This window comes from Anneissia japonica, unplaced genomic scaffold, assembly GCF_011630105.1.
Source record: "Anneissia japonica isolate Jap-2015-1 unplaced genomic scaffold, ASM1163010v1 scaffold2991_len510020_cov192, whole genome shotgun sequence".
Taxonomy (NCBI): domain Eukaryota; kingdom Metazoa; phylum Echinodermata; class Crinoidea; order Comatulida; family Comatulidae; genus Anneissia; species Anneissia japonica.
In genome coordinates, this window is record NW_022724693.1 from 299,601 (window position 1) to 327,044 (window position 27,444).

The 27,444-nt window shown below is 34.0% G+C and overlaps 3 protein-coding genes across 3 annotated transcripts in view; all 3 read left to right on the top strand.

Annotated features, from left to right (window-relative positions):
• The window catches only part of LOC117112527 (titin-like), a 59,133-nt gene extending 48,451 nt beyond the window's left edge, over positions 1–10,682 (top strand). Inside the window, exons 22-28 of the mRNA XM_033255609.1 lie at positions 2,606–2,902; positions 3,569–3,976; positions 4,570–4,779; positions 5,857–6,486; positions 8,565–8,843; positions 9,182–9,478; positions 9,801–10,682. Of these exons, the coding sequence (XP_033111500.1) occupies positions 2,606–2,902; positions 3,569–3,976; positions 4,570–4,779; positions 5,857–6,486; positions 8,565–8,843; positions 9,182–9,478; positions 9,801–9,943 (2,264 nt within the window). The 3' untranslated portion in view covers positions 9,944–10,682. The remainder of the gene's footprint in view (positions 1–2,605; positions 2,903–3,568; positions 3,977–4,569; positions 4,780–5,856; positions 6,487–8,564; positions 8,844–9,181; positions 9,479–9,800) is intronic.
• LOC117112528 (titin-like) lies at positions 10,318–15,907 on the top strand. The gene is made up of 3 exons (XM_033255610.1): positions 10,318–10,327; positions 11,355–11,642; positions 11,817–15,907. Exons 1-3 carry the CDS (start codon positions 10,318–10,320, stop codon positions 15,905–15,907), a joined length of 4,389 nt encoding a protein of 1,462 aa, XP_033111501.1.
• A 58-nt stretch (positions 15,908–15,965) lies between these two features.
• The window catches only part of LOC117112529 (titin-like), a 138,608-nt gene continuing 127,129 nt past the window's right edge, over positions 15,966–27,444 (top strand). The window contains exons 1-11 of the mRNA XM_033255611.1: positions 15,966–17,841; positions 18,352–18,428; positions 18,944–19,110; positions 19,256–19,312; positions 19,639–19,918; positions 21,770–21,950; positions 22,433–23,108; positions 23,992–24,135; positions 24,679–24,955; positions 25,478–25,694; positions 26,808–26,919. Coding sequence (XP_033111502.1) covers positions 15,967–17,841; positions 18,352–18,428; positions 18,944–19,110; positions 19,256–19,312; positions 19,639–19,918; positions 21,770–21,950; positions 22,433–23,108; positions 23,992–24,135; positions 24,679–24,955; positions 25,478–25,694; positions 26,808–26,919 — 4,063 coding nt within the window. The 5' untranslated portion in view covers position 15,966. The remainder of the gene's footprint in view (positions 17,842–18,351; positions 18,429–18,943; positions 19,111–19,255; positions 19,313–19,638; positions 19,919–21,769; positions 21,951–22,432; positions 23,109–23,991; positions 24,136–24,678; positions 24,956–25,477; positions 25,695–26,807; positions 26,920–27,444) is intronic.

A 27,444-nucleotide genomic window follows, 5' to 3' on the forward strand; every position in this document is an offset into this window, starting at 1 on the left:
TCACTTTTTTTTTTTTTTTTTTTTTTTTTCAATTTTAAGAGATTGTATTTTTTTCAATTTTAAGAAATTTTAATTTTGTACAATTGAACATTCTAAATATTATTGTTTTTATCTTAGCTCTTCCAAAAAACCCAATATAATAACTTGTGCCTGTACCGTATTTAAACGTGGAGGAGTGCGCAGACCTGTGAGTGGTCTCTCTTGTTGTATGAGAACATGCCCTTGAATGTCATGGTGGTCCAGAGATACTGTTGACATAGAGATACCATAGGTATATTAGTACTATTCTAATCCCGATGACAGCATAGGTGGACGAACTTGCATAGTAATCATGGCCTTTGCAGAAGACTGGTTTGTAGGTTTACCTGGAGAAACTGACTAATCATGTTGTTGAGGTTGCTCAAGCTGGCCTACGAAATAGTTTGCAGCAGCCTTTGGGAGGCACCTGGATGTTTTGTTTAGTGCTTTTCGGAAACCGGAAATGAAGCGGTGAGATGGCACAATGCAGCAACGGGCTTGGACTTCCCTTTTGAGTCAAGACGAAAAATGAGGTCCGTTTGGAGTTCTACAAATTGGACTAAGTGGATGGGACACGGAAGCCTGCAGCCCCCACAGGCCCGCGCCCAAGCCATCGTGGAAGGTGGTGTCTCCTTTTCACCTAAATGATTTAAAATGGGCCAAATCACCCACCACCTAGACCTCCTCCCTAGCAGTCCCTAGGAGCAGCAATGCTGAAAAAGTGAGCTTCTCCTTTCTTCAACCCTTGAGAACCCATCCCTAGCTACACGGCCCATCTGCTTGGATTCAAAGAAACAACAGCGGGGTCTAGGAATCCAGGGAGGGTCAAGGCCGACAGAGATTGGTCAACAAATCCCTGAAATTTGGAGGAGCTTGAGCTCCCCAATTACAGGCCACTGCAAACTTCTTCGGGGGCCAGCGCTAGCAAATTAGTTTATCCAGGTACAGTAAGAATCTAACTCATAGACTTCCAACATCACAGTTGCTTTGTTTAGATGTTGGTATGAATACAAATGACAAAGGGCTTGTTGACAAAAAACCCTTACGGTTTACTGGTTTTACTTTAATGTGGTATTATTTTTGTAACATCAAATAAGATGATCACAGTGTTGCATGCTTACTTTAGGTGTTCATTAATAGGAAACTCACTGGCAAGCTTTAAATGGAGCCTACAAAGATTAACATTGTGGTTTGAACAAAAACAAGTACAACTGCGATCCAATTTATAGTCATAAAAAAGTTACCTCTGACAGATAATTGGAATTCTCTCCAGCTATATATTGGTCAAATTAATTGTTGATATTTCAGATTGTTTGAAAATATACACAACGTAGTTTTTGGGAAAGGTTTTTGCAAATTTCACTAGATATATATAGGTCTGTCTGTATGTATATATTTACATAAAGCTGCATATTATTAAATGTATATGACATTATACCTGCAGCATTTTATGTATGCCATTGGAATGCTCCACTTATTAAGTGAAAGTTGCTAGGTGTTGTTGAAAGGTTGGGGGGGGGGGGGAAATACATGTATATTTAAATAATTTTACACACACATGCATGCATATTGTACACATTTTTTTGATATTGGGACGGTCTCTCTTTAAATGTAATTTTATTTTAGATATCGCGATTATTTGTATGATAAATGTTCTCTGACTCTTATACCTACTTTCAGTTGGTGTGTATCAATACTACAGGATTTTAAATTACTGCGAATTAATTCAATATTGATTCAATATAGCACAGATTTTCACAAATACAATTTGTATGCATCCTTTAGCTAGTATTCCTGTTAAATGAATATTCATTTCATTTCAAAGAGGATACTAATCTTGCTCAATATGAATTAAACATACAGCAGATTGGTATATATTTTTTGACTATTCTCCTTGTAAATACTGTAGTATGCTGATATGAAGAAGCACAAATTATAGCTCAAATACATGTTTAATGCACTTATATTCTTAATGAAGACTCCTAATTGCTATAACCTCTTATTAAAGTAATGTACAGTATTCATTACAGTGGTGAAATATCATTGGATTTTTCTTATTGATTTCAATCTTTTCTCCTAGAAACTAGGTCTTAGTGAGTTACCTGTTGTCTTTTTGAAGCTAATATGCATGCTCACCCATTCTCAACTATCCATCACTATTAACCTCACAATTCAAGTTGTATCATGGAGTACTAACATCCTAAGGTTTGAGTATGGAGCTTGTTTGATATTCAGTAATGTTTATTATTTTGCAGTTATATACTGTGTAGTCGATTATAGGTTACTTGTTGCCTGCACATCCCTGTTTTCAATATTATCAACTTTTTGTTTGCTTTCTGGATTGTTCACATTATTTAATAAGCCAAATTACTGAAATGAGTTTCTGTAAAAAAATAGTTCTTTATATGTTGAAAATTGATTAAGGAAATGGAATTTTATTTTTATCAATAATCAATGAATTAAATATTTTCATTAATGATACAAATTGATTTTTCAAATGAACAATTTAAAAGGCTTATTAGATGGTGTTGAATAAACTCAGTTGAATTTAGTCAGTAAAAAATCATTGCATCTTTACCTCTGTCAGAAGCTACTCCAGAACCACCTCGATTTGTACAACCCTTGTCCTCTCTCACTGTCCAAGAAGGTGAAATTGCAAAGTTTGAATGCATAGCAACTGGTGTACCTAGGCCAGACATCACATGGTGTAGAGACAATCAAGAAATCAACCATGGTGGTGCCTTCAAGATACATGATGATGGCAAAGACAAGTATAGTATTACCTTAAAAGATTCTGTCCCTGAAGACTCTGGGACAATCACATGTTGGGCTGAGAATGATGTTGGAAGAACCATGTGTGGTGCTGAACTTACTGTCATTGAAGGTATCCCTTGCAGAAAGAAAGATCAGCACACAATCATGTCATTTTCAATCAGACATTTCATCCCTTTTATAGTATCTTTCTATCAAAATATATGCTTAGAAATGATCACGTTTTTCATAAATATCCCTGCCTTCTAAATACTATTAGTTCAGTGTGATTGATGTTTATTTTACTGTGTTTCAGTGTTTTCCTCATACTAGTGCTCTTCTATTTAAATTCAAATGATTTTGGTCTTGTGTGTGAAGTAATCAGATTTAAACAAATTTATGTACTATATGTTTTCTTTGCCAACAACACGTTATATCGTCATTGCGGACTTATAAAATCCACATACGCTATAAAACTAAAAGAAAATGCATACTTTTGGAGTCCGTACTGAGCCCAAAAAATCCGCAATGAAAATATAACGTGTTCAACTTTAAAATTCTCTTTAATTTGAAATGTATATTAACTTTTTGTTACAATAATACTTTACCTATAATTTTTCAATAATTATTTTTTGAATTTTAAAATTGAAGTTTTCTGTTATCTGTTGAGATAAAAAAAAGTTTCAAATGTTTAAAATATTACATTTTGATTATTATTATTAAACATCGTTCATACTTTGCTGATGAAAAGCACAAGTATTTATTAGTAGTTGACATATTTGTTGAAAACTTGTTTTAGAACCTGTGCAAACTGAAGTAACAGTTATGAAGCATGAAGAGGTAATCACTACTGAGATTAAAATGGAACACAAACCAAAAGTTACATATGCTGTTGTGGAGGAAGAAGTAGAAGAAATTCCTGCACCACCTACCTTTGTTGTACCAGCTGCTGATGTGGATGTACAAAAGGGTGCCATTGCAGAACTAAGAGCAAAGGTTTCAGGCTCACCCATGCCAGAGGTGACTTGGTACAGAGATGGCAAGGTGGTGCAACCTAGTGAGCGTTACCTAATTATGAGCGATAATGAAGGTAATGTATCTCTTATCATAGCTGATGTGCGGATTGAAGATGATGCAGAGTACCTGTGTAAGGCAATCAACAACTACGGCGTAACCTCTTGTAGAGCAGATATTATTGTTGAAGAAGGTTAGTAATCATTGTTAAATATAATATTGATAATAATAATAATTGTGTAATAATAATAATAATAATAATAATAATAATAATAATAATAATAATAAATAATTATAATAGTAATATTGATAACAATATTAATTGTGTAATAATAATAATAATAATAATAATAATATGCAATAAGTCGGACTTAAGGGGAATATTGTTATTTTCCACTTAACATCGTTTTTCTAATTGTTCTCTAATTTCCCCATTGTGTAAGTTCGCCTTAAGGTAGGTTTCAGTAACCTCATCATCATCCTCATCATCATCGTCATCATCATCATCATAATGATGATGATGATTATGTTGATAATGATGTCATCAGACTAAATGCCTCCTATACTCCATTGCCATACTCCAAATGGCATAGAATGAATGTTCATTATTTTTAATTCAGTTAAACAGTACTTGCTGATACAGACTGTTTAAGCTATGCTTAAACACAGTGTTAATATTTATTCTATTCATTAATGTGTTTCTTGTTAGTTTCTATTTAAAAAATGTTGGCATATTGGTTGTTTTAGGTATAATATTTGTATTTAATAAGCTTTACCCATTTTCAGAACCAACAGAAATGGCTGAAGCCGCCTCAAAAGCAATGCAGGAAATATTTCTTGAGCAAGCAAAAGTTGAGGCTGAGATCATAATAGCAAGTGAAGTGTACTCTGAGTCTGAGGATGCACTGGATGATGACAACTTTGAAATGGTGGAAGAAGTGGCAGCACTGACCAAAGAATTAAGTACTGAAACAGTTCCTGCAGTTGTTGCAGAAGGTGAGATTTCTATAGAAAGATAAAGTTAGTTTGGCAAAAGAAAATATATGTGGCCTACAGACCAAATGACCTAAAATCTTCTTTTTTTTTCACCAAGGAGGAGCCATAAATACTTGAATGGCATTTAAAAGCCCATTTTTTTACCTTTTAGTATAATTTTTATATATTAAGTAATAACCACGAATTTTAGGCCTATAATTAAATATTTGCATAGGGTGGGTGATGGAACTTAAACTTTTCCTTTATTATGTGAACAAATGTTAGTTTGGCAAAAGAAAATAAATGTGGCCTACAGACCAAATGACCTAAAATCTTCTTTTTTTTCACCAAGGAGGAGCCATAAATACTTGAATGGCATTTAAAAACCCATTTTTTTACCTTTTAGTATAATTTTTATATATTAAGTAATAACCATGAATTTTAGGCCTATAATTAAACATTTGCATAGGGTGGGTGATGGAACTGAAACTTTTCCTCTATTATGTAAACAAATTCCAACAATTTAGAGACCTAATTTTAATTAGGCAAAGAAATTTCAGTACTGCACTTCATCCTTGTATTCTTGCAATTACATGATATACAGGTATTTGTCTGATTTCAATTTTGGCCATTTAAAAATTATGTCTTATTGTAATATTGTAACCTAATAAGTTTATTGGTCTGTTTGTTTAGCTATGAAAATGTTTAGTATTAGAGTTATTGTTTACCATCTTAATGCTTCTTTGTTTTATTTTATTGTTATGTATCTTGGGAAAAAAATGTGTACTAAGAAAAAATAAATAAAATGCAGACCAACTGATCTGATTTGAAAATGTAACTGTGATGGTGTAACAGAACAATTTTGTTGGCCTTATTTTTCTTTCAAATTGGACTTTATTGGTTCTTGCATTTTATACAGTACATCAGCATTTCTACCTTCAATCAAACAAAGCTTTTGTTTTTGAAGAAATTTCCTATAAATTTCTATCTGTAATTAGCCTTAGTGTGATACGGTTGTATTATGAGTTATACAATTTTTATGACTCTAGGTTTTTTAACAATCTGTATTCCTGCACACTGTTAATCTATTTAAAACAGAGCCAGTGGAAGAATCAGTAGTTAAAGATGAACAATTTGAAGAGCCTAAGTTTGTTGAAGAGATGGTGGATATGGAAATAATCAAGGGGCATCCTGCTCAATTTGAGGTACTTGTATCTGGAATTCCACGTCCAATAATTAGCTGGTTTAAAGATGGCAAGGAGATCTTCCCTGATGATCATATTTTAATGGAGTATGATGAAGATGGCATGGCATGTTTAACTGTCAAAGAGACAAACAGTGATGATGATGCAGAATACACTTGTAAAGCTGTTAACAAATTTGGTGAAGCAGTATCCAAAGCAGACATTTTTATTCAACCACAATATAAAAAACCTGTTGAAGGAACAATGCCAACATTCATAGAAGAGCTAAAATTTATCAGAGCCTATGAGGGTGATAGTGTTAACTTCATCTGTAAAATTAAAGGCATGCCAGAACCAGATGTGATGTGGTACAAGAATTCAATTGAAATAAAACCTAATCCAAAGGTTTCAATGGACTATGATAAAGATGGTTTGTGCATACTTCTAATAAGAAATATTGATGTCTCAGACAAAGGAACCTACATGTGTAAAGCTGTAAATAAGATTGGAGAAGCTGTCACTATGTCAGATTTAGTCATTGAAGGTAAAGAAAGCTTGCTTGAAGTGTTTCATTACTTGCAGGCATTTGCCTATTGTGTCATGGTACCAGATGATGATTAGGAAGTTCTTGCAATGCTTGTTGTGTTCATGCACCTGTAGGCATAAATGTTTCTAATATTTCTTTAATTTTACTGATGGTATTATTTGCTTGTTGTGTCATTAAATCAATCATTTTATACTGGCATGCATATTCATTATCAATGTCTTCTCAAATTATCTGAGAAAAGCATTTAAATATATTATTAGCATAGAGTTCTTTAACTAACCAATTTACTTGTCTGAAAATTAGTTTAGGCCACAATTTGCTGTAGGAGAGTGTGGAAACTCCATACAGACAAGAATAATTAGATAGAAAGTGTTTCATGCAATTCTTAAAATGTTGAAACAAAAACAAAAAAGCACTGTTATGAAAGGAAGCAAATATAATTGTAATTTTGTTTTTATTATGATTTTCGTTGTTAAGACCTATCCATTATAGGAATGATCATAATCCACAGAGGTTGGATATCTAGTGATAGTCAAAACATAAGGCTCCTTTTAATCTACCACTATTTTATATGTTAAAATTGTAAAGTCTTGTATATGATTGATATTTATTCTTTTTTTGGATGCTTTTTTAAAATGATTTGTATATATAGAATTCAAAAGCACTAATATTATAGTTGTCTGTTTTTAGCACTTAGTAAATTGCCATGATTAGTGTTTGATTGTATTATTCATGATTGTGAATGTATTATTTATTTTAATATATAGTGTGCTATTGAAAATTAATAGAATTTCGTAATTACATATTTTGTTTGTGTCCATCGTTGTAGTTATTAGTTTGCATGCATGAATCTTTTTGATCAGTGGCAGATTAAAGGGAACCCAGCTGGCCCGGACCTCCCTAAATCTCTAAAAATAAAAAAAAATTTGAGAAAAAAAGAAAATTCTGCTCAAATTTTGAGTGTAAGAGTGTCATTTCTGGCCTCTAGAGGAGCCATAATCATAAATTTTCATTCTTCAGCCCCAACAATGGTGGGGCTGAGGTAGTATGGACCCTCCATCAGTGAAAATCCCACTCTGGGCCCCCTCTTTTAAGTTCCTTGATCTACCAATGCTGATGCAATTTACAAGAAAATGTGTTGTCTAAAAACATTAAAATTAACCACTAATTGGCACACAAAAATGTATTTTTATAAAAAAAAAAAAAAAAAAAAGAACTTTAGAGCGAAAGATAAAATGAAATCATTTGGAAAAACCAGGCAAGTGAGTGAGGGTAGGAAAATTATATAGTTTATATTATACGAAAATTAAGATATGAAATATATGTAAACAACATTTATGTAGGAAATTATAAAATGTGAACAATATTTATACAGTGTTCTTTTATGTTAGTATGCATCAATCTTTATAAAATTTTATAATAAAAATGAAATATGTATATATGAAAAACAAATATAATAATAATAATAATGTTATTTTGTTAGGCACATTTATCCATCCCTAGTAGGGGTGCTCGCGGCGCCGTTTTCCACCTGCCGAGTGTGCATGTAGCCATTTTCTGCATTATTATGTGAATTAATTAATTTAATTATTTATTTACTCATTAACGTATATTTATTTGTGTCGGACCAGACAGGATGGGAAAGATCTGAGTATAGATCTGAGTATTCTGTGAATTTTTTTATTTATCATGCTTAGATCCATTTGTTTCTGTGGTTCAATGCAAATGTTCAAAATTATTTTATTAACTTAGAGTTGTTTTCCCTCTGAATCTTTTTCACATTTTTGTCAATTCTCATTTATTGTAGATGTAGTTATGCCACCATAAGTATAGTTTTACAGTAATTACTGTATTTATTAATTAATATAGCAGCTTTTTTTATGCATATTTTTTTTTTCAGATTTAGCCAACATCAGTATTTCTTTGATCAATACTTACTTTATTACCATACTTATAAAACTCAATAATTCTTTTTCTGATATTCTGCTCAATGCATCACTTAAGTTCATTAACATTTCATTTTTTCATCCATTGTCATAACATTCTTGCTGTCATTGCTATTTTCATTTCCTTAGTCCCAGCAAAGATTTTGGATGGGCCATCAACAATTACTGTCAATGCTGGTGAATGTATAAAAGCAACCTTCACATTTACTGGATTTCCAGTACCAACAGTGTTCTGGTCACGAGGTTATGTTGAAGTTGAGGAGACCGAACATATTCATGTTGAGACTCTTGAGACTGAAACTAGTTTGTTGATTGATAAATGTGTTGCTAGTGATGCTGGAGAGTACGCTGTTGAAGCAGAAAACAATGCTGGTGGACAAGAGCGATATGTTAATATTATTGTAAAGGGTAAGTTAAAAACTACAAATAATAGTGAATATTTTTCCATAGTGATGTCCAAATATAATATTAATTCAATGTGATATTTGAGTATTACTGGAAAGTTATTTTTATTACAAATAAACTAAATAAATCTAAAACAAGGTTTGTTAGGATTTATAACTAAATTAATGTTCCAACATTTCAAAAAAAAACTTCCTCGTGTATCTACAGTGATGGATTGAACAATAGTATCCATGAGGATATTGCAACCACACAAAAGGCCACTGATAGTGAATTCTTTCCTTTATGCATATTATATTGTGTATGTATCCAATTTTATTAATAATCTTTTGAAAATGATGTAGATGTTCCTGGCAGTCCAAGCAAACCTCAAGTTTCCAAGATTACAAAGACATCAGTCCAGCTAACCTGGCAACCACCGCACATGGATGGTGGATATGATGTCAGTCAGTACCATGTGGAACAGCTTGATTTTCATCAACATACATGGACCCTTGTCAAATCCTACAGCAATATGTCTGTTGAGATAGATAACCTATACCCTGGAAATGAGTACTGCTTTCGTGTCAGTGCTGAGAACATTCTTGGTGTTGGAGCACCTAGTGAAGAATCTGATACCATTACTACAGACAAATCACCAGGTAGATTTTTATATAAGTTTACCAAATGAATTATTGAATTAAATTTTTAAAAACTAGATTTTAATGAATTCTAATTTTTGCACTTCAAATAATAATGAGTTCCATTCTAAAACATTATACTGTATAACAATATGGTTTACTTTCATTTTGTATGCATTTATATACTTTAGCTTTTGAAGTTTGTTGTTTTTGTGTTTATTTTCATTTCAGTAATTTGTTTAGGTTAATTGATTTTTATCGTAAAATGCTATGTAGTGTATGTACTTGGATTAAATGTTAGTACTGTACCGACTAATAAGCAACTTTGTCTTTATATTGATAGAGCCACCAAGATCGTTGGATAAGGTCGACACTTTGGGACCCCGAGGTATGACAGGACTCGCTGATCTTCTAGAGTGGGATGTAGTGGGCCTATTGGCTGTATTTGTGGCTTTCTGCTATTTGTTAATGTCATTCATAATTTAATGATACTAAAACAGCATTGCAGCAATTGGATGAAAGACAGTAAAGTTGTTTATTGAAAGTAACAATACAAAGTTGATAGTAGATGTTGGTAGCATGGTACCATTTGTCAGGCTTGTCAAGCATGACCTGCATGTGATTGGAGTGACAATTCACAATGAACGTCTTGAAGATAATTGAAGTGTAGATCCTTTGAAACACAGTGACAAAATTAGTTAACTGAACATGACATAATTTTTCTTTTTTCATAGTCTTTCACATTTTAAAGTTCTTAAGAATGAGTTGTTTACAATGTGTTTGTTAGCTTCTGTTGGTGTTTAATACCATATATATAGAAAATAAATTAACATAAACTAAAGTTTAAAAATTAAGGAAAGATGCCTTTTGGTAGGAGTTACATTAAATTAAGTATTGGGCTATAATAATTTTGTATAACATACTTAATAATTACAAATGTGATAAATTATTAAATTTAATGATACCTAAAACACATTAATGTTGAATAAAAAAACATTTTTGTCAGTTGATTGTAAGATATAGTACTTAAATCTTGATGCATGTCTAGAAAGAAAATGCTGTAGGTTTAAATATTAAATTGTTTGTTAACTTACATAACATTTGTTTTTCTAATATGTTTGTATTTTTGCACCAATGGCATGTACAATTTGTTTTAATCACCTTGTTTGTAGATAATATTAGATGTGTATGTATGTTAGTGACAACCTAAGGAATTTTGTATATATATATACTGTCTCTTATACACATCAAGATGTGTATAAGAGACAGCATTATATTTTTATATGCTTATTTTTAAACTAAAATGAATTATTTTTTCATATTGATCTATTCATTAATTTTGTGAATACTAAATGATACTTTATTGAAATAACACGTATACATTCTTTCTTTGTTTGATGTATTGATATGCATTTAATATAAACATTTCTCATTATGTGATATAGAAAATGTTGTTCTATATTAAAGTACTAAAAATTATTTAAGTCTGTGATTTTGATTACTCTTTCATTTACATTAAGTGTAGCAACAAAGACATATAAACACAAATGGACAACCACTACTTTCAAGTTACATAGATGAACCCTGCACAATTTAACATATGCTTACTAAATTTAAATTATAAACTGCTGCTTACACATAGTAATGCGACTGTTGCTGGAGTAACTAGGTCATGTGTATAGAAATTGAACTTCATTCCACATACTAAATTTTGAATACTAGAATTGCTTTTACTTTAATATCAGTTTGTCTGCATATGGTTACAGTACCGACATAGTTGCTTATCACCGTTAATTAAAATCATCATTTATATCAAATTTCAATATTGACATTTTTGCTATAGAGCATGCATGAGTCCAATCATTATTCCTGACCTTGCATGTTTCATCCAATATAGCTCCAACATTTACAAGACCATTGCACGACACTGATGTTGCTGAAGGTGATAATGTACAGATGGAATGCGTAGTTCAGGGTGAACCAGAACTGGCGATAATTTGGTACAAAGATGGTCAGGTTATTAGTGATACAGGACGGTTTACTTTCTACCATGGTGCTGACGGTACATGTAGGGTTTCAATAGAGAGTGCTATACAGCAAGATGAAGCCTTAATAACATGCTCTGCAACTAATCAAGATGGCTCAGCTACCACAAGTGCACACCTTATTGTCGACATATTTCAAGGTTTGATGCACGATTCATACAGCTGAAACATTGACAATTAGATTAAAGCTCATAAAATAATTTATCATTATCACATATAGAATAGATTTTAGGTGTCATGTTGCCTCTTCCCTTTTGTTTTAATATGTTTTCGAAAGTAAATTGTAGATTTACAAAAAATGTTTAAACCCACAGAAGCAACTGAATTCATGTCTGAAAGATTGGAAACTTTACCGGAAAAGGATGAACCAAATGCAATTTCCTCCGTGGTTAGATTTCTTGAGGAAACACCAATTAGCACTCCTCCAGAATTCTACTCTACACCACCTGAGGATATATATGTAGAGCAGCAACTTCAAGAAATTGGTCCTGAGAAATTCTCATCAGACACTCTCATTGTGACAGCTGAATATTCATCTATGGAGGAAGTGGCAACCGTCATCGAAACGGTGACTGAAGACACAAATATAGTGCATGAAGAGGCAATAGTTGGACCAGTAGCAGAAGACATGGTTACTCTAACAGAATCTTCAGATGAAAAGGCTGACATAAGTACTAAGAAGCCAGTGACTACTGTTGACACTGTCGAAGTTGTAACGCCAATACCAAAAACGGAAACTACTGCTGAATTTGAAATTGCAGAAATTATGAAGCCAGTAACAGAGGAAATAGTGGGAATTATTGACAATGTCAGAATTGAAGAGACAGAAGAGGTGATTACTTCAAAAATTGACATTACAGAGACTGTAAAGCCATTAATAGACGGGCAGGAAAAACAAGTCCCAGAAAAAGAAGCTACTGCAAAAATTGACGTAGATTCTGTAAAACTTGTAACTGAAGAGGAAGTCACAGTTGTTAAAACTGTCGAAAGACTAGAAGCAGATGAGAAGCAAACTATTAAACGTGATATTACTGAAGCTAAGCCAGTAATGGAGGAGGTAGTAAAAGTTGTTGACATAGTCACTATCGAAAAACCTGTGTTTAGAAAGAGGGAAACTGCTAACGTTGATATTACAGAGGCTGTAAAAGCTGTAATGCATGAGGAGTTTACAGTTGTTGACACAGTGTCAATAGACAGACCAATGCCAAAAGAGATGTTAACGGTTAAAGGTGACACAACAGAGACCGTGAAGCCAGTAATAGACGATGTTGTGACAATCATCGACACAGTCAAAATTGAAAAACCAGTACAAGAAAAAGAAGTTACTGCCATAGTTGACATTATGGATACTGTGAAACCTGTGGTGGAAGAGAAACTTACTGTTATCGACAAACCAGCACCAGATGAAAAAGTAACTGCCAAAGTTGGCATTAGAGAATCGGAGAAGGCAGTAACAGACGAAATAGTGACAATAATTGACACAGTTGAAATTAAGAAACAAGTGCCAGAAGATAGGGTAGCTGCAAAGGTTGACATTACAGAAGCTGTGAAACATGTAACACAAAAGGAGTTTACAGTTATTGACACTGTTGCAATAGGCAAACCAGTGCCAAAAAAGATAACTGTTGAGGTTGACACAACAGAAACCGAAAAGCCAGTAACAGACGAAGTAGTAACAATTATTGACACAGTCAAGATGGAAAAACCAATACCAGAAAAAGAAGTTACTGCCAAAGTTGACATTATAGATACTGTAAAACCTGTGACGGAAGAGGAAGTTACTGTTGTTGACACATTTGCGATTGACAAACCAGAACCAGATGAAAAGTTAACTGCCAAAATAAGCATTACAGAGATGGAGAAGGCAGTAACAGACGAAATAGTGACAGTTATCGACACAGTTGAAATTACGAAACAAGTGTCAGAAGAAAGTATTGCTACAAAGATTGACGTTATAGAAGCTGTGAAACCTGTAACACAAAAAGAGCTTACAATTATTGACACTGTTGCAATAGGCAAACCAGTGCCAAAAGAAATAATAACTGTTGAAGTTGACACGACTGGAACCATAAAGCCAGTAACAGACGAAGTTGTGACAATTATCGACACAGTCAAGATTGAAAAATCAGTGCCAGAGAAAGAAGTTACTGCCATAGTTGACGTTATAGATACCGTGAAATCTGTGGCGGAAGAGGAAGTTACTGTAATTGAAACAGTCGCGATTGACAAACCAGTACCAGATGAGAAGGTAACTGCCAAAGTTGCTATCACAGAAACGGAGAAGGCAGGAACAGACGAAATAGTGACAATAATTGACACAGTTAAAATTAAAGAACATGTGACAGAAGAAATTTTTGCTTCAAAGATTGACATTACGGAGACCGTGAAGCCAGTAATAGACGAAGTAGTGGATATCATCGATACAGTCAATATTGAAAAATCAGTGCCAGAAAAAGAAATTTCTGCCAAAGTTGACGTTATAGATACTGTGAAACCTGTGACAGAAGAGGCAGTTACTGTTGTGGACACAGTCGCGATCGACAAACCAGTACCACATGAAAAAGTAACTGCCAACGTTGACATTACAGAGACAGAGAAGGCAGTAACAGATAAAATAGTAACAATAATTGACACAGTTAAAATTAAGAAACAAGTGCCAGAAGACAGTGTTGCTGCAAAGGTTGGCATTACAGAAACCGTAAAGCCGGTAATAGACGAAGTAGTGACAATCATCGACACAGTCAAGATTGAAAAATCAGTGCCAGAAAAAGAAATATCTGCCAAAGTTGACATTATAGATACTGCCAAACCTGTGACTGAAGAGGAAGTTATGGTTGTTGATACTGTAGCCATTGACAAGAAAGTATCAGATGAGAAGATAACTGCCATAGTCGGCATTACAGAAACAGAGAAGGCAGTAACAGATGAAATAGTGACAATAATTGACACAGTTAAAATTAAGAAACAAGTGCCAGAAGAAAGTGTTGCTGCAAAGGTTGGCATTACAGAAACCGTAAAGCCGGTAATAGACGAAGTAGTGACAATCATCGACACAGTCAAGATTGAAAAATCAGTGCCAGAAAAAGAATTATCTGCCAAAGTTGACACTATAGATACTGCCAAACCTGTGACTGAAGAGGAAGTTACGGTTGTTGATACTATAAGCATTGACAAGAAAGTATCAGATGAGAAGATAACTGCCATAGTCGGCATTACAGAAACAGAGAAGGCAGTGACAGACGAAATAGTGACAATAATTGACACAGTTAAAATTGAAAAACAAGTGCCAGACGGTGTGGCTCCCAAGGTTGACATTACAGAAGCTATGAAACATGTAACGCAAAAGGAATTTACAGCTATGGAGACTGTCGCAATAGGCAAACCATTGCAAAAAGAGATAACTGTTAAATCTGACACAACAGACACTGTAAAGCCAGTAATAGACGAAGTTGTAACAATCGTTGACACAGTCAAGATGGGAACACCAGTACCAGAAAAAGAAGTTTCTGTCAAAGTTGACATCATAGATACTGTGAAACCTGTGATGGAAAAGGAAATTACTGTTGTTGATACAGTCACTGTTGACAAACCACTGCCGGATGAAAAAGTAACTGCAAAAGTTGACATTACAGAAACAGAGAAGGCAGTGACAGATGAAACAGTGACAGTAATGGACACAGTTAAAATTAAGAAACATGTGCCAGAAGAAATTGTTGCTGCCGAAGTTGATATTACAGAAGTTGTGAAACCTGTAATTCAAAAGGAGTTTACAGTTGTTGACACTGTCGCCATAGACAAACCAGTGCAGAAGGGGATGGTAACTGTTAAAGGTGACACAACAGAAACCGTCAAGCCAGTAATTGACGAAGTTGTGACAATTATTGATACAGTCAAGATGAGGGAATCAGTACCAGAAAAAGAGGTTTCTGCTAAAGTTCACATTATAGATGCTGTGAAACCTGTAAGAGAAGAGGAAGTTACAGTTGTTGACACAGTCACAGTTGACAAGCCAGTATCAGATGAGAAGGTAACTGCCAACGTTGGCATTACAGAGACTGAGAAGGCAGTAACAGACGAAATAGTGACTATAATTGATACAGTTCAAATTAAAAAACAACTGCCAGAAGAAAGTGTTGCTGCCAAAGTTGACATTATAGATACTGTGAAACATGTGACAGAAGAGGCAGTTACTGTTGTTGACACAGTCGTGATCGACAAACCTGTACCACATGAAAAGGTAACTGCCAACGTTGACATTACAGAGACAGAGAAGGCAGTAACAGATGAAATAGTGACAATAATTGACACAGTTAAAATTAAGAAACAAGTGCCAGAAGAAAGTGTTGCTGCAAAGGTTGGCATTACAGAAACCGTAAAGCCGGTAATAGACGAAGTAAAAAAGTAACTGCAAAAGTTGACATTACAGAAACAGAGAAGGCAGTGACAGATGAAACAGTGACAGTAATGGACACAGTTAAAATTAAGAAACATGTGCCAGAAGAAATTGTTGCTGCCGAAGTTGACATTACAGAAGTTGTGAAACCTGTAATTCAAAAGGAGTTTACAGTTGTTGACACTGTCGCCATAGACAAACCAGTGCAGAAGGGGATGGTAACTGTTAAAGGTGACACAACAGAAACCGTCAAGCCAGTAATTGACGAAGTTGTGACAATTATTGATACAGTCAAGATGAGGGAATCAGTACCAGAAAAAGAGGTTTCTGCTAAAGTTCACATTATAGATGCTGTGAAACCTGTGAGAGAAGAGGAAGTTACAGTTGTTGACACAGTCACAGTTGACAAGCCAGTATCAGATGAGAAGGTAACTGCCAACGTTGGCATTACAGAGACGGAGAAGGCAGTAACAGACGAAATAGTGACTATAATTGATACAGTTCAAATTAAAAAACAACTGCCAGAAGAAAGTGTTGCTGCCAATGTTGACATTACAGAAGCTATGAGACCCATAACGCACGAGGAGTTTGCAGTTGTTGACACAGTCGCAATAGACAGTTCAGTGCCCAAAGAGGTGTTAAGTGTCAAAGTTGACACAACAGAGACCATTAAGCCAGTAATAGACGAAGTTGTGACAATCATTGACACAGTCAAAATGGAAAAACAAGTGCCAGAAAAAGAAGTTACTGCCAACGTTGGCATTATAGATACTGTGAAATCTGTGACGGAAGAGGAAGCTACTGTTGTAGACACAGTAAAGATTGACAAACCAGTACCAGCTGAGACGGTAACTGCGAAAGGTGACGTTACTGAAGTAGTGACGCCAGTAATAGAGGAGGTAGTGACAATTGCTGGTACAGTCACTATCGAAAAACCTGTCCCTCAAAAGAGAACTGCCAACATTGACATTACAGACACCATGAAGCCGGTAATAGACGAAGCAGTGACAATCATCGGCGCAGTCGAGATTGAAAAATCAGTACCAGAAAAAGAAACTTCTGCCAAAGTTGACGTTATAGATACTGTGAAACCCCTGACAGAAGAGGAAGTTACAGTTGTTGACACGGTTGCGATCGTGAAACCAGCACCAGATGAAAAGGTAACTGCCAAAGTTGGCATTACAGAGACGGAGAAGGCAGTAACAGACGAAATAGTGACAACTATTGACACAGTCAAAATTGAAAAACAAGTTCCAGAAAAAAGTGTTTCTGCCAAGGTTGACATAACTGAAGTTGTGAAACCTGAAACGCATGAGACATTTACAGAAATTAACACAGTTGCATTTGACAAATCAGTAAAAGAAGAGGAGGTAACTGCAAAGCCTGGCATTGCTGAGAGCATTACTGCAAATGTTGACATTAGAGAGGTGGTGAAAATTACAGAAGATAAAGTTACGGTTCTTGACGCACCTGTAATCGAAAGATCAATACCAGAAGAGAAAATTGACGTCAGTCTGATAGCTACTCTTGATGACACATTTACGATTTATAAACAAGTGCCAGAAGAGACGGCAATTGCACAAGTTGCAGAAGCTGTCAAATCTGTGTCAGAAAAAGTGGATACAGCCGTTGATGTAATCCCCATTGACAAAGGAGTGTCGAAACAGTCTGTAACTTCGAAAATTGACATCACAGAGGATCAACCACTTGTTGACAGCATCACAATTAAAGAATATGTGTCAGAAGAGATCACATCGAGAGTAGATATTGACGCCGAGCCTTTTATTGAAAGCACTGTTACTGTACAAGATGCTGTAAAGATAAAAGAATCTGTTCCGGAGTTTAAGGTTGATTTTGAAGTTACTGAATCAGAAGAACCTGTCACAGAGGAAATATATACATCAATCCCTGTCGCTGCTAAAATCATCGAACCGTTTGACGATAAGGTATAGTAATGGTTTATGTTCAAATGCTTCGAACTTCTTTTCACATAGGCCTACTATAAAATACTTGTTTTAGTTTGTTGATATGTTACTATTTTCAGTGATATAAAAAAGTAAAATTAATGTATCATGCTAATGCTAAGTTATGCCCATTGCTTGGGCCTATATTTAATATAACTATTCTTTCTTAAATTTATTTTGAAAACACCTTCATATTTTGTTTTGGTTATAACTATAAATTTATTCTGATTCTGAGGCCCCAGTTGGACAGCCTTAGTGCGTCAATTTAAGTTACCTTATTTCCCCCTACAAAGATATGGAATCTTCCCCACTTATTTGCTCTTTGCATACTAATGTCAAACTGTACCTATTTTGTTGATATCAGATAACACTATAATGCTAACACTATTTAAAATTGTGTGTAAAAATTGGTATGAATATGAATATGTTTTGCATGTTTTCTTTTAACTTATCGACATAAAAAAATGAATACGCCAACTTCTCAACTTTTAGGAAGCTTTTGATGGTGACAATGTTACATTTATTTGCACTGTAAGTGGAACTCCTCGTCCAAATGTCAGTTGGTTCAGGTATGCTATCTTTCAGCTGTTTGAATATTGTATGCTCTATAGTGACTTATATTATCAATATCTGCTCGACCCCTACATAGTATGCCTATGGTGTACATGATTCTTAATTTTCTGATGACATGTAAACAAGCCTACAAGCTTGTGTTTACTATTTTAATAAATGGTTTTATTTGTATTTCTATATTTTATTTTGTGAATAATTCAATTTATATTTTTTGAAGATTATACCTAACGTAAAAGAAAGAACAAAAATCTAATCTGTCATTTCTAGTTGTATTCCAATATTTACACTGCTGACTGCATTGTTTGTATTTTACAATATTAATATTGCTAATATGTGCTTAATTTAAATTTTATTATTATTAGTATTATTATTATTATTATACGGTTGTGTAATATTTATTGTAAAATGGAAAGTTGAAGAAATATTACTTGAAATAAATGTGGGTGTGACTCCCACAGAAGAGAAAGAAAAGCCTGCATGTGAAGTGATGACACTTTAATATTACCGACAGGAATGGAGTCGAGATACACACTGATGAAGATTACATTTTTGATTACAAAGAAAATATTGCAACATTTGAGATCCCAGATGCTATACCAGAGGATTCAGGGGAGATAACTATAAGAGCATCGAATGCTGCGGGGGAAAGCTCTTGCTCAGCAACACTTGTTGTGTCTGGTACGCAAGTATTGAATTTATTTTTTCTCATTTAATAGCCAAATTGAGAGTTGAGTTGAGGTGATACAGATACAGAAACAGATTCAACTATTGTCTATTGATTGGTCTTGATAAAAAATTGTCTGAATATCTTTTACTGTTGCAGAAAAACTGTTTCTCCCAACTTTCCTCAACAAGCCAAGTGACCTGGAAATCATGGAAGGTATGAATTGTGCACCGTAATGAATACGTTTTAAATATCATTTTATCTTCAACTTGATTATACTAGGTGAAAAGGTTTGTCTGTCTGTTGCTTTTGCAACATTTCTGTATGACCTGTATCTTGCTATTCAGTCTAACGATCAGTCAATCCGAATCACATTTTTTAATCAATTTAAAAACCAATAGATAATAAAGTATTATTTTTAACATAATTATTTTCCATTAGTTTATGATCTGATAAATGTATTAGAAATGTGTTGTTTGATTTTAAAATGTTTGAGGAGGAATAGAAATTGGTTTGAATAACACATTGTGTATATTATGTAGGTGATAGTGCTGAAATCCGATTCCGAGTTGATGGCAATCCATATCCTCACGTTTCGTGGAAAAAGGGATGGAAGCCAGTTGTTTCTAGTGAACAGTATACAGTGACAGTTGACAAAAGTACAAAAGAACATATTCTCATTATCCATGGAGCCAACGTGACAGATGCTGGGAACTATATCTGCTCTATAACGAACACAGAAGGTGAACAAAGACATCGGGTTCACATAAAAGTTAACCCTAAACCGACGGAGAAAATGTCATTCCTTCGTGCACTGAAGAAGTAAGTTGTTGGGGTCTGAAAACTTTAAATACATTAAAAAACGATTTTGCTATCTAACTACACCATTTGTAGTCAGCTTCTCTGGTGGTAACCATGTGTGTGCTGAATTGTGGAGATATCTTAGTCCCCAGTTTAATTCCCACCGCTGTTCTCATTGTGTTTCAGCATGGCTGAAATGCAAGTTGCAAATTTCAAAGCGCACCGTCTTTCGGATGAGACGTTTAAGCAATTTTCCAATATGGCCCTTGTGCACGTTAAAGAATGCAGTACACTATTCGGAAAAGAACAGGGGATTCGTCTCCCGGTGTACTTTCCAATTACCACCAGGGGCGGATCCAGAGATGTCCAAAAGGTGGGGGGGGGGGCGAAATTTGGGCCGATTGAGACGTTGTGGGCTATCATGTTTTTCTTTTCTTTTTTTTTCTTTTTTTATCTCCCAAAAGCCGGGGCCGCCCCCACCCTAAATCCGCCCTAACCACTTTCGAGGGTTATCCTTGGTGTTCACGCCGAATAAATCCATCCATCCATCCATCTATTCGTTAAAGTGATGACATATAATGGACAGATATTTTGATATGATACACATTGTTAAGGAGTCATAAAAGGAGGATCAGACAAAACACAAAACATAGAAACGACATTTTCGGAAAGAACCACTATAAAATACATACAATAGTTGTAATTATAATACTAGTGCGTAATATTGAAAACGCAAATTGTAAGCATATCTCGATTTCGGTTGGGACACAAATTTGCTAAGACAAAGCTGAAATGCAAACACACGCGTCTACCTCACCCCTCCATAAATATCTATATATTAAAATTGATAATAACGTATTAATAGATAATAACGTATTATTCAGTCTTAACAGTCTTTAATTTAGTGCGACGGTTTGGTTTACATTGTGCATATTATGTAGGTGATGATGTTGAATTCCTATTCCTAGTTGATGGCATACTTATCCTCACGCTGGCTTCTAATCGGATCGGTTATATGGCGTCTGCATAGACAGCAGAAGGTTCCAGATTCGAATTCCAGTTGGGGTACCCTTTTTTCACACTCGCATATTCCTCATATTTAATGTTTAAAATTCATTTATATATTTAGAGCATTACTGCAAGACGTAGAGTTTGTTTTTATTATATCATGATTTATTTCGATACTAAATTATATATAACTATATATAGTAAAAATGAATAGGAAACGAATACCATGTATGGATTTTTTTTGTCTTTTGTGGGGTTTCACCAACTTCTATTTCATTTTTTTTATTTTAATTTTTTCCTCATTTGTGACAATATACCAGAGTGTTACAAAAATGAATTAAAATAAATAGGTTACACTTTTTCACATGCATGGCGCACATACTCGTACAACGATAAAATGGGTCAGTTCATAAAGGCTAACCAGTGAATTTTCATATTTGATCTCATAGTATTTCTTTCATATATATTATTAGTAAATAACTAATATATTATTCATCCACAATGCGGAATATCATACGTGTAATAAAATATTGCAAGAAACCAGCTAAAAATTGTAAAATAGATACTGTTTAATCGGGTATTATTAACAGTTGCTAATGTGAAGGGAGAGACGTTCCCACAATATGCCGACTGCATGGGAATGGCTTATAAACAAACAGTATATTAACAAATATAAACCTTCTCATTACCAACTGTTTATAGTATATACCCAAATTATCATTATTTATATTAAATTGACTATTTTATTTCGATATTTATTGTTTGTTTTTTTTCTTTTTTTCTGGTTTTTTTTTTTTTTTTTTGTGCATTTCCATGGTTTACGTTTGTAACTTAAATTTTAATTATATATTATTTTGATTTCAGGCACAAATCACCAGAATTAAAGAAGGAAAACGTTGAAATTAACATATTTGAACTTTTGAAAGACGCCAAGCCCTCCGAATACGAAACTATTCTCAGAGCCAATAAAATTGCTGACGCTAAAATTATTGCAAAGCATATTGATACAATGAAGAAACACAATGATGATAAAGAAACAACACATGTAGGTTGTCAATCAATACCTTGTATTTTTATTGAAAACTTTAATAATACCGTATGATATAATAATGCTATATTTATAGAGGACATATTACAATGCATCTATATGCATTACACAAGAAGTATAATAAAAAGGATTTAGAAAATAATAACTAATTATAACAATTTATAATGATGATGATGATGACGATGACGACGACGACAACGATGACGACGACGACGACTAAATTGTGGTTGGCTGTTTGTACTCCAAAAAGGAACTCATCTGCCATTTGCTAAGCGGCTGGGTTGCAATAATATAATTCCCTCAGCAGCGCCACAATTCAATCTCAGTTTGGCTGTCAGTGTAGTCCCCGACGACTCGAGTAAAGTTTATGTCATACCCAGGTATATTTACTGTTTGTTGATACTTTTGTATTGTAAAGACGAATAGATTAATGGAATGAATATTTTAACGTTTTGACAAATTCTAAATTTGCTCTATAGGAATTCGTACCAGAAGATTCTAAACCACACCATTTCACTGAGGAAAAACATATATCAGAACTAATGCAGGCTGCAAGCACTGAGGCTGTGATAAAACAAGATTCTTTTAAGCCAGGTGAATCACCCAAATATCTACAACCAGTGGATGTTCACCACACAGAAAAACGGGTAGATTCAGATTCTGTGATTGGGACAAAAGAGAATATACTCATATTTTCCAAAGAACCAGAGGAGTTGGAAGAGCCTACAGAGGTTGAAGAAGACAAGGTAGATATGAAAGGGCCAGTTGAAATAGAGACTGAAGGGCCTGTAAAAGAAGTTGAAAAGGGAAAAGCAGAAATGGAAGAGCCTGTGGAAATAGTCGATAAATTAAAGTCGGAGAGGAAAGAGCCTGTGGGAGAAGATGGGAAAACAAAAATTATGATGGAAGAACATGTGGAAGAGATCGATAAAGTGAAATTAAAGATGAAAGAGCAAGTAGAAGAGGTCGTGAAAGTCGATACTGAATTTACTCTACGTTCTAAACCAAAACATCCTAAGGTTGATGAACCGGATACAGCATTTGCTTTGAAGCACTCCGAGGAAACGCATTCGTTACCAAAGGCAATTGTAACTGAAGAAGTTGTGGACAGTTTTGAAGAGGAGACCATAGTAGAGAATTTCCCACGCGAAATTGGTAAGTTCCGTATTATTGGTGTAATTTTGCCCTACCTGACGTGGTATTATTGTTTTTATTTTGACTTTATACTCGTGAAAAAAACTAAGTGCTTTAAATTGTTGATGAATCTGTCTCGATTCAATTTCGCGTCTTAAATAAATGAGGTTATTACACCTTTGCCCGATAATTTATTTGTAACTTACTAGGTTTATTACATTTTTCTAATATTGAGTTTTACATTTTAGATTTTTTTACATAGAAACTATATACATCATAAGACCACTGAAGGGTGTAAATTTCACAAACGCAAGGGCGTCGCTGTGGATTTTGAAATCACCATTGTAGATGTAAACGTAATTATGAGCGAAAGACAAAGTGCTGAATAAAGCTGATTCCAGCAGAGATGTCACATTTTAGTGAATTAATTAACAAAACGAAACCCATTTTCGATTCTTTGGCTGAGCCCATTGTGTAAATTTTCTATGTAGAACATCGTACACTTTTCTGTCTGTTTCTTTCATTCCGTTTCAAAACCAATGGACTAGTATTTGCATGGTAAATTAAGAAATTCATACTAATGATTTTTGATAACGTTCAAATACAGCAAATTTGAGGACTTTTTACAGCCAAATTAAATTGAGCGGTGGTTGACAATTGTATGGAGTACTGTCATCTATCGGTTGGATGTTATACAAACACCTTGGTTGAAAAATACAATGTATTACTTGTTGATAGTAAATCCTTCGATAATATAAGCCTACCATAAAATTTGGTATTTTTAAAAATCTATGTCACTTTTCCATTCTGAATGTAATGACTGCTATTAGTTGGTTTGTCTCTGTAGTTCATTCAAAGCAAACATTCCTCTTCCAATTATAAAAAAAACACATTCTTCTTTCAGAGAAATATAAGCACATTATTGAAACAGAGGCAATAGAAATCCCGGTTGAGGCTATTGAGAAAGAAGGAACTGTTCTGAAGCCAAAAACCCAGGCTCAGGCTCCGTTCTTTGAAATAAAACCACGTGCAAAAGACGTAGAAGAAGGTAAACATTTTTTGCTACAGTTATTATTTGATCTATGCTGTATTTCTCATTCATACGACTAAGGCTGAGTAAGGTCACAGGCGAGTCTCAAATATTCGAATGAATGCTATGTCTCTCTTATGTTAACGTAGATAATAAAAACAGTGCTCGAAAAGGAACATGTAATAATCGTATCATGCAAAACCCTTCAACGAAAAGTGTTTAGTAGTCGAAAAACATCTCCGGCGGGATTCGATCCTGCAGCCTCTCATTTTCATGTTGGATTTTTCAAACAAAACTACAATTTTAGTAAAATAGCAACATGATTCTCTACGATTTGCCAAATATTTAAAAATATTTGACTTTGAACTCTGGCCTTTCGCCACATTTTTAATATGAGTTACTAGAACAGAAATTAATTTTTACTACCCTAAGCAATGCATTGCTAATACAGTGCGGTAAGGTGTTTTTTACTTATAACATTGTTTCTTTATTGCACTATTTTTACAACTGCAATAAAAAAATAACATTGATTTTATCGGTTCATTTTATAATTATTTGTAGGAGAAAGAGTCGAATTTCGTTTCAATGTCCACGGGTTTCCTATGCCCAGCATAGAACTTACCAAATCTAACAAGAAGGTTATAGGAGATGATCGTTGTAAACTTGTTATCGATGAAGAAAAGGGCGAGTGTTGTCTTACAATTGATACCACCATGCCATCGGATGCTGGTCGTTATATATGTAAAATTGCTAATGAAGCCGGCGAAACCAAACATGTCGTGTCATTGATGGTTCGAGAGAAAGAAGTGAAACAAACATTCAAGCTTCCTCTCAAAAAGTAAGTAAATGTTGCTAATTATTAGGTAAATTACAATAGTCTACATCAATTAACACCAAATATACTACAGCGACAAGGGAGATCTAATAGTAGGAAGCAAGTGTAGTCTAATGGTAATCCATTAATATTTGTAAATATTAATTAATTTGGCCCCGGAAGACCTTCTAAAGTTTATACCTTCGTAAATCCTCGTGTGGGAATGTATTTTGCTGAAATTATATTTATGAAAAAAAAAAATATTATGACAAACAATTGGATGTGACAAGAATGTTAATTGCATTTACTAACATAAATCCAGATCAGACGGTCTTTAATTTACAAAATAACTGGAACCTGCTTTTGTGTATAAGTAACCTATGTAGGGCGATCGAGTGTGGTGAAAGAAAAAAACATCATGAAAGTTTGATAGTATACTATTTTACATACCGTATTATTATAAATTCAACAAATTACTAAATTAGTAACTTGCAAAATGTAATAGGTTTAATGTTTACTATTTATATTTTTGTCTACTTTCAACAGAAGTACATCTCCCAAAAAGGAACCGACGCCAGCGAAACGTGACAAAAGGGACGTTGATGAAATTCAGGCTGAGATAATTGAAGCCTTGTTACGAGAGGCGCACCCAGATGACTACGAGAGGATACTGATGGAACACGGGGTGTTTGACTTTCGTGCAATGCTTAAGCATATCAAACGAGCACAGAAAACTGAAACAGTCGAAGAAATTGACTGGGGAGTAAGTTATTGTTACGTTTACATTATATTTTTAAAGGCGTGTAATATATTAATATGACAATTTTCCGTTGGTCTCTAATGAACTATAGAATATAAAGGAGGAGCTTTGGTATGATAAGTAAATGCTTGGTGTGGTTATTTAAAAACAGGAATATGGTTTTGAAATAACAAATAGCATTGATCATATCATAGGCCTAATTGATTAAATAAAGTATGTATAAAGAAAATATGGTTTTGAAATAACAAATAGCATTGATCATATCATAGGCCTAATTGATTAAATAAAGTATGTATAAAGAAAACAAGGTTTTGTAATCTCGAAATCAGCAACAAAAAAATAATCAATCAGCCGGGTATTCATCTCATCGGAGCTAAAAAAGGTCTATTAATCAATCAGATGGGTGTTTATAGAGTTTCTTATCGGAATTAAGAATAATAATTGGTCCTAACGGCTGCAACAAACAAGAGCGATCACTCACTGGCCCTCGATTTAAACTGAGGTTTACCTCTATTCAACGTTTAAGGTTTATTTTTTATTTTTATCATTTTATTTAATTTTTGTTGTATTAATTAATATTTTAAGATATTTAAGACCTGGTTGACAAAAAAAATTGGAAGAGCTAATAAGATAGACATTTTTAAATAATTTTAATATTATTTGTACAAGATTAAAATGTCCTAAAATTTAAAAAATAACATGTCTTAAAATTGAAAAGAAGAGACGTTCTATTGCAGTATTCTCGGTCCTCTGCATTCCTCTTCAATCCGTTAAATCTATTCGTGGTAATGGCAGTAATGTACAGTCATTTCTTTGTTTTGTAGGTGTGTAGGGCACACTGGGGTCCAACTTAAAAAAGGGCCATGAACGTTTGTTGGAAATCACCTCTAATTTATGTGTAACAGCAACAACAATAAGTGAGGTTCAGCCGAGTGTTTCTAGAGAATAATAATAATAATAATAATAATAAGATAATCTGAGATTAAAAACCCTCGCCCTGCTGTCGCGCCATACCTTTGAATCCGTGGGGCGAGGATAATAATAATAATAATAATAATAATAATAATAATAATAATAATAATAATAATAATAATAATATTCACGTTTGTTTTCAAGAAATTACGCCATGTTGAAGAACAAGTGACTCCAATATCTCAGCCAGAATTACAAACGGCCGCAGTGACATCTCCTACGATTCTACTGAGAAGTGAAATACCAAAATTACCAGGTATTGCTAAATTTATCTTGCTGTATCAGTTAACATGTTTTTATAATGTTATACATTCAGTTTTAGAATACAAACAAAGACGCGGTATTTGTCAACTTAGCAAAACCTATCCCTGACCATGTTAAATACACATTGATTGAATACAGTGTTTTTGTTGTAAAGTTGTAGAAAATCCTGTTAAATTGATTTAATGTGTAGACATGATAATAAAGGGCGAGTAAGCACAGCGTTTGACTTTTTGGATAAAGCACTTTACTCTAATTGTCTAACTACTAAGGATGTTAGGTTTGCTCATGTGTATAATAAAACATGTATGCAAAAAAAGAAATCAGTTATTCGACATTGGTGAGCACTACATTGCAGTTGCCATCGGTCCGCATGTGATGATCCGAATTTACTTGATGTTGATGTATATAATATACATTTAGATTTATATTAGACAAATATTTACCGTTACCCAGTACAGCAATCTTGAAAAAAGGAGCTGGTACCGTATTGCCATATTTTTATACTAATTCTTTTTTT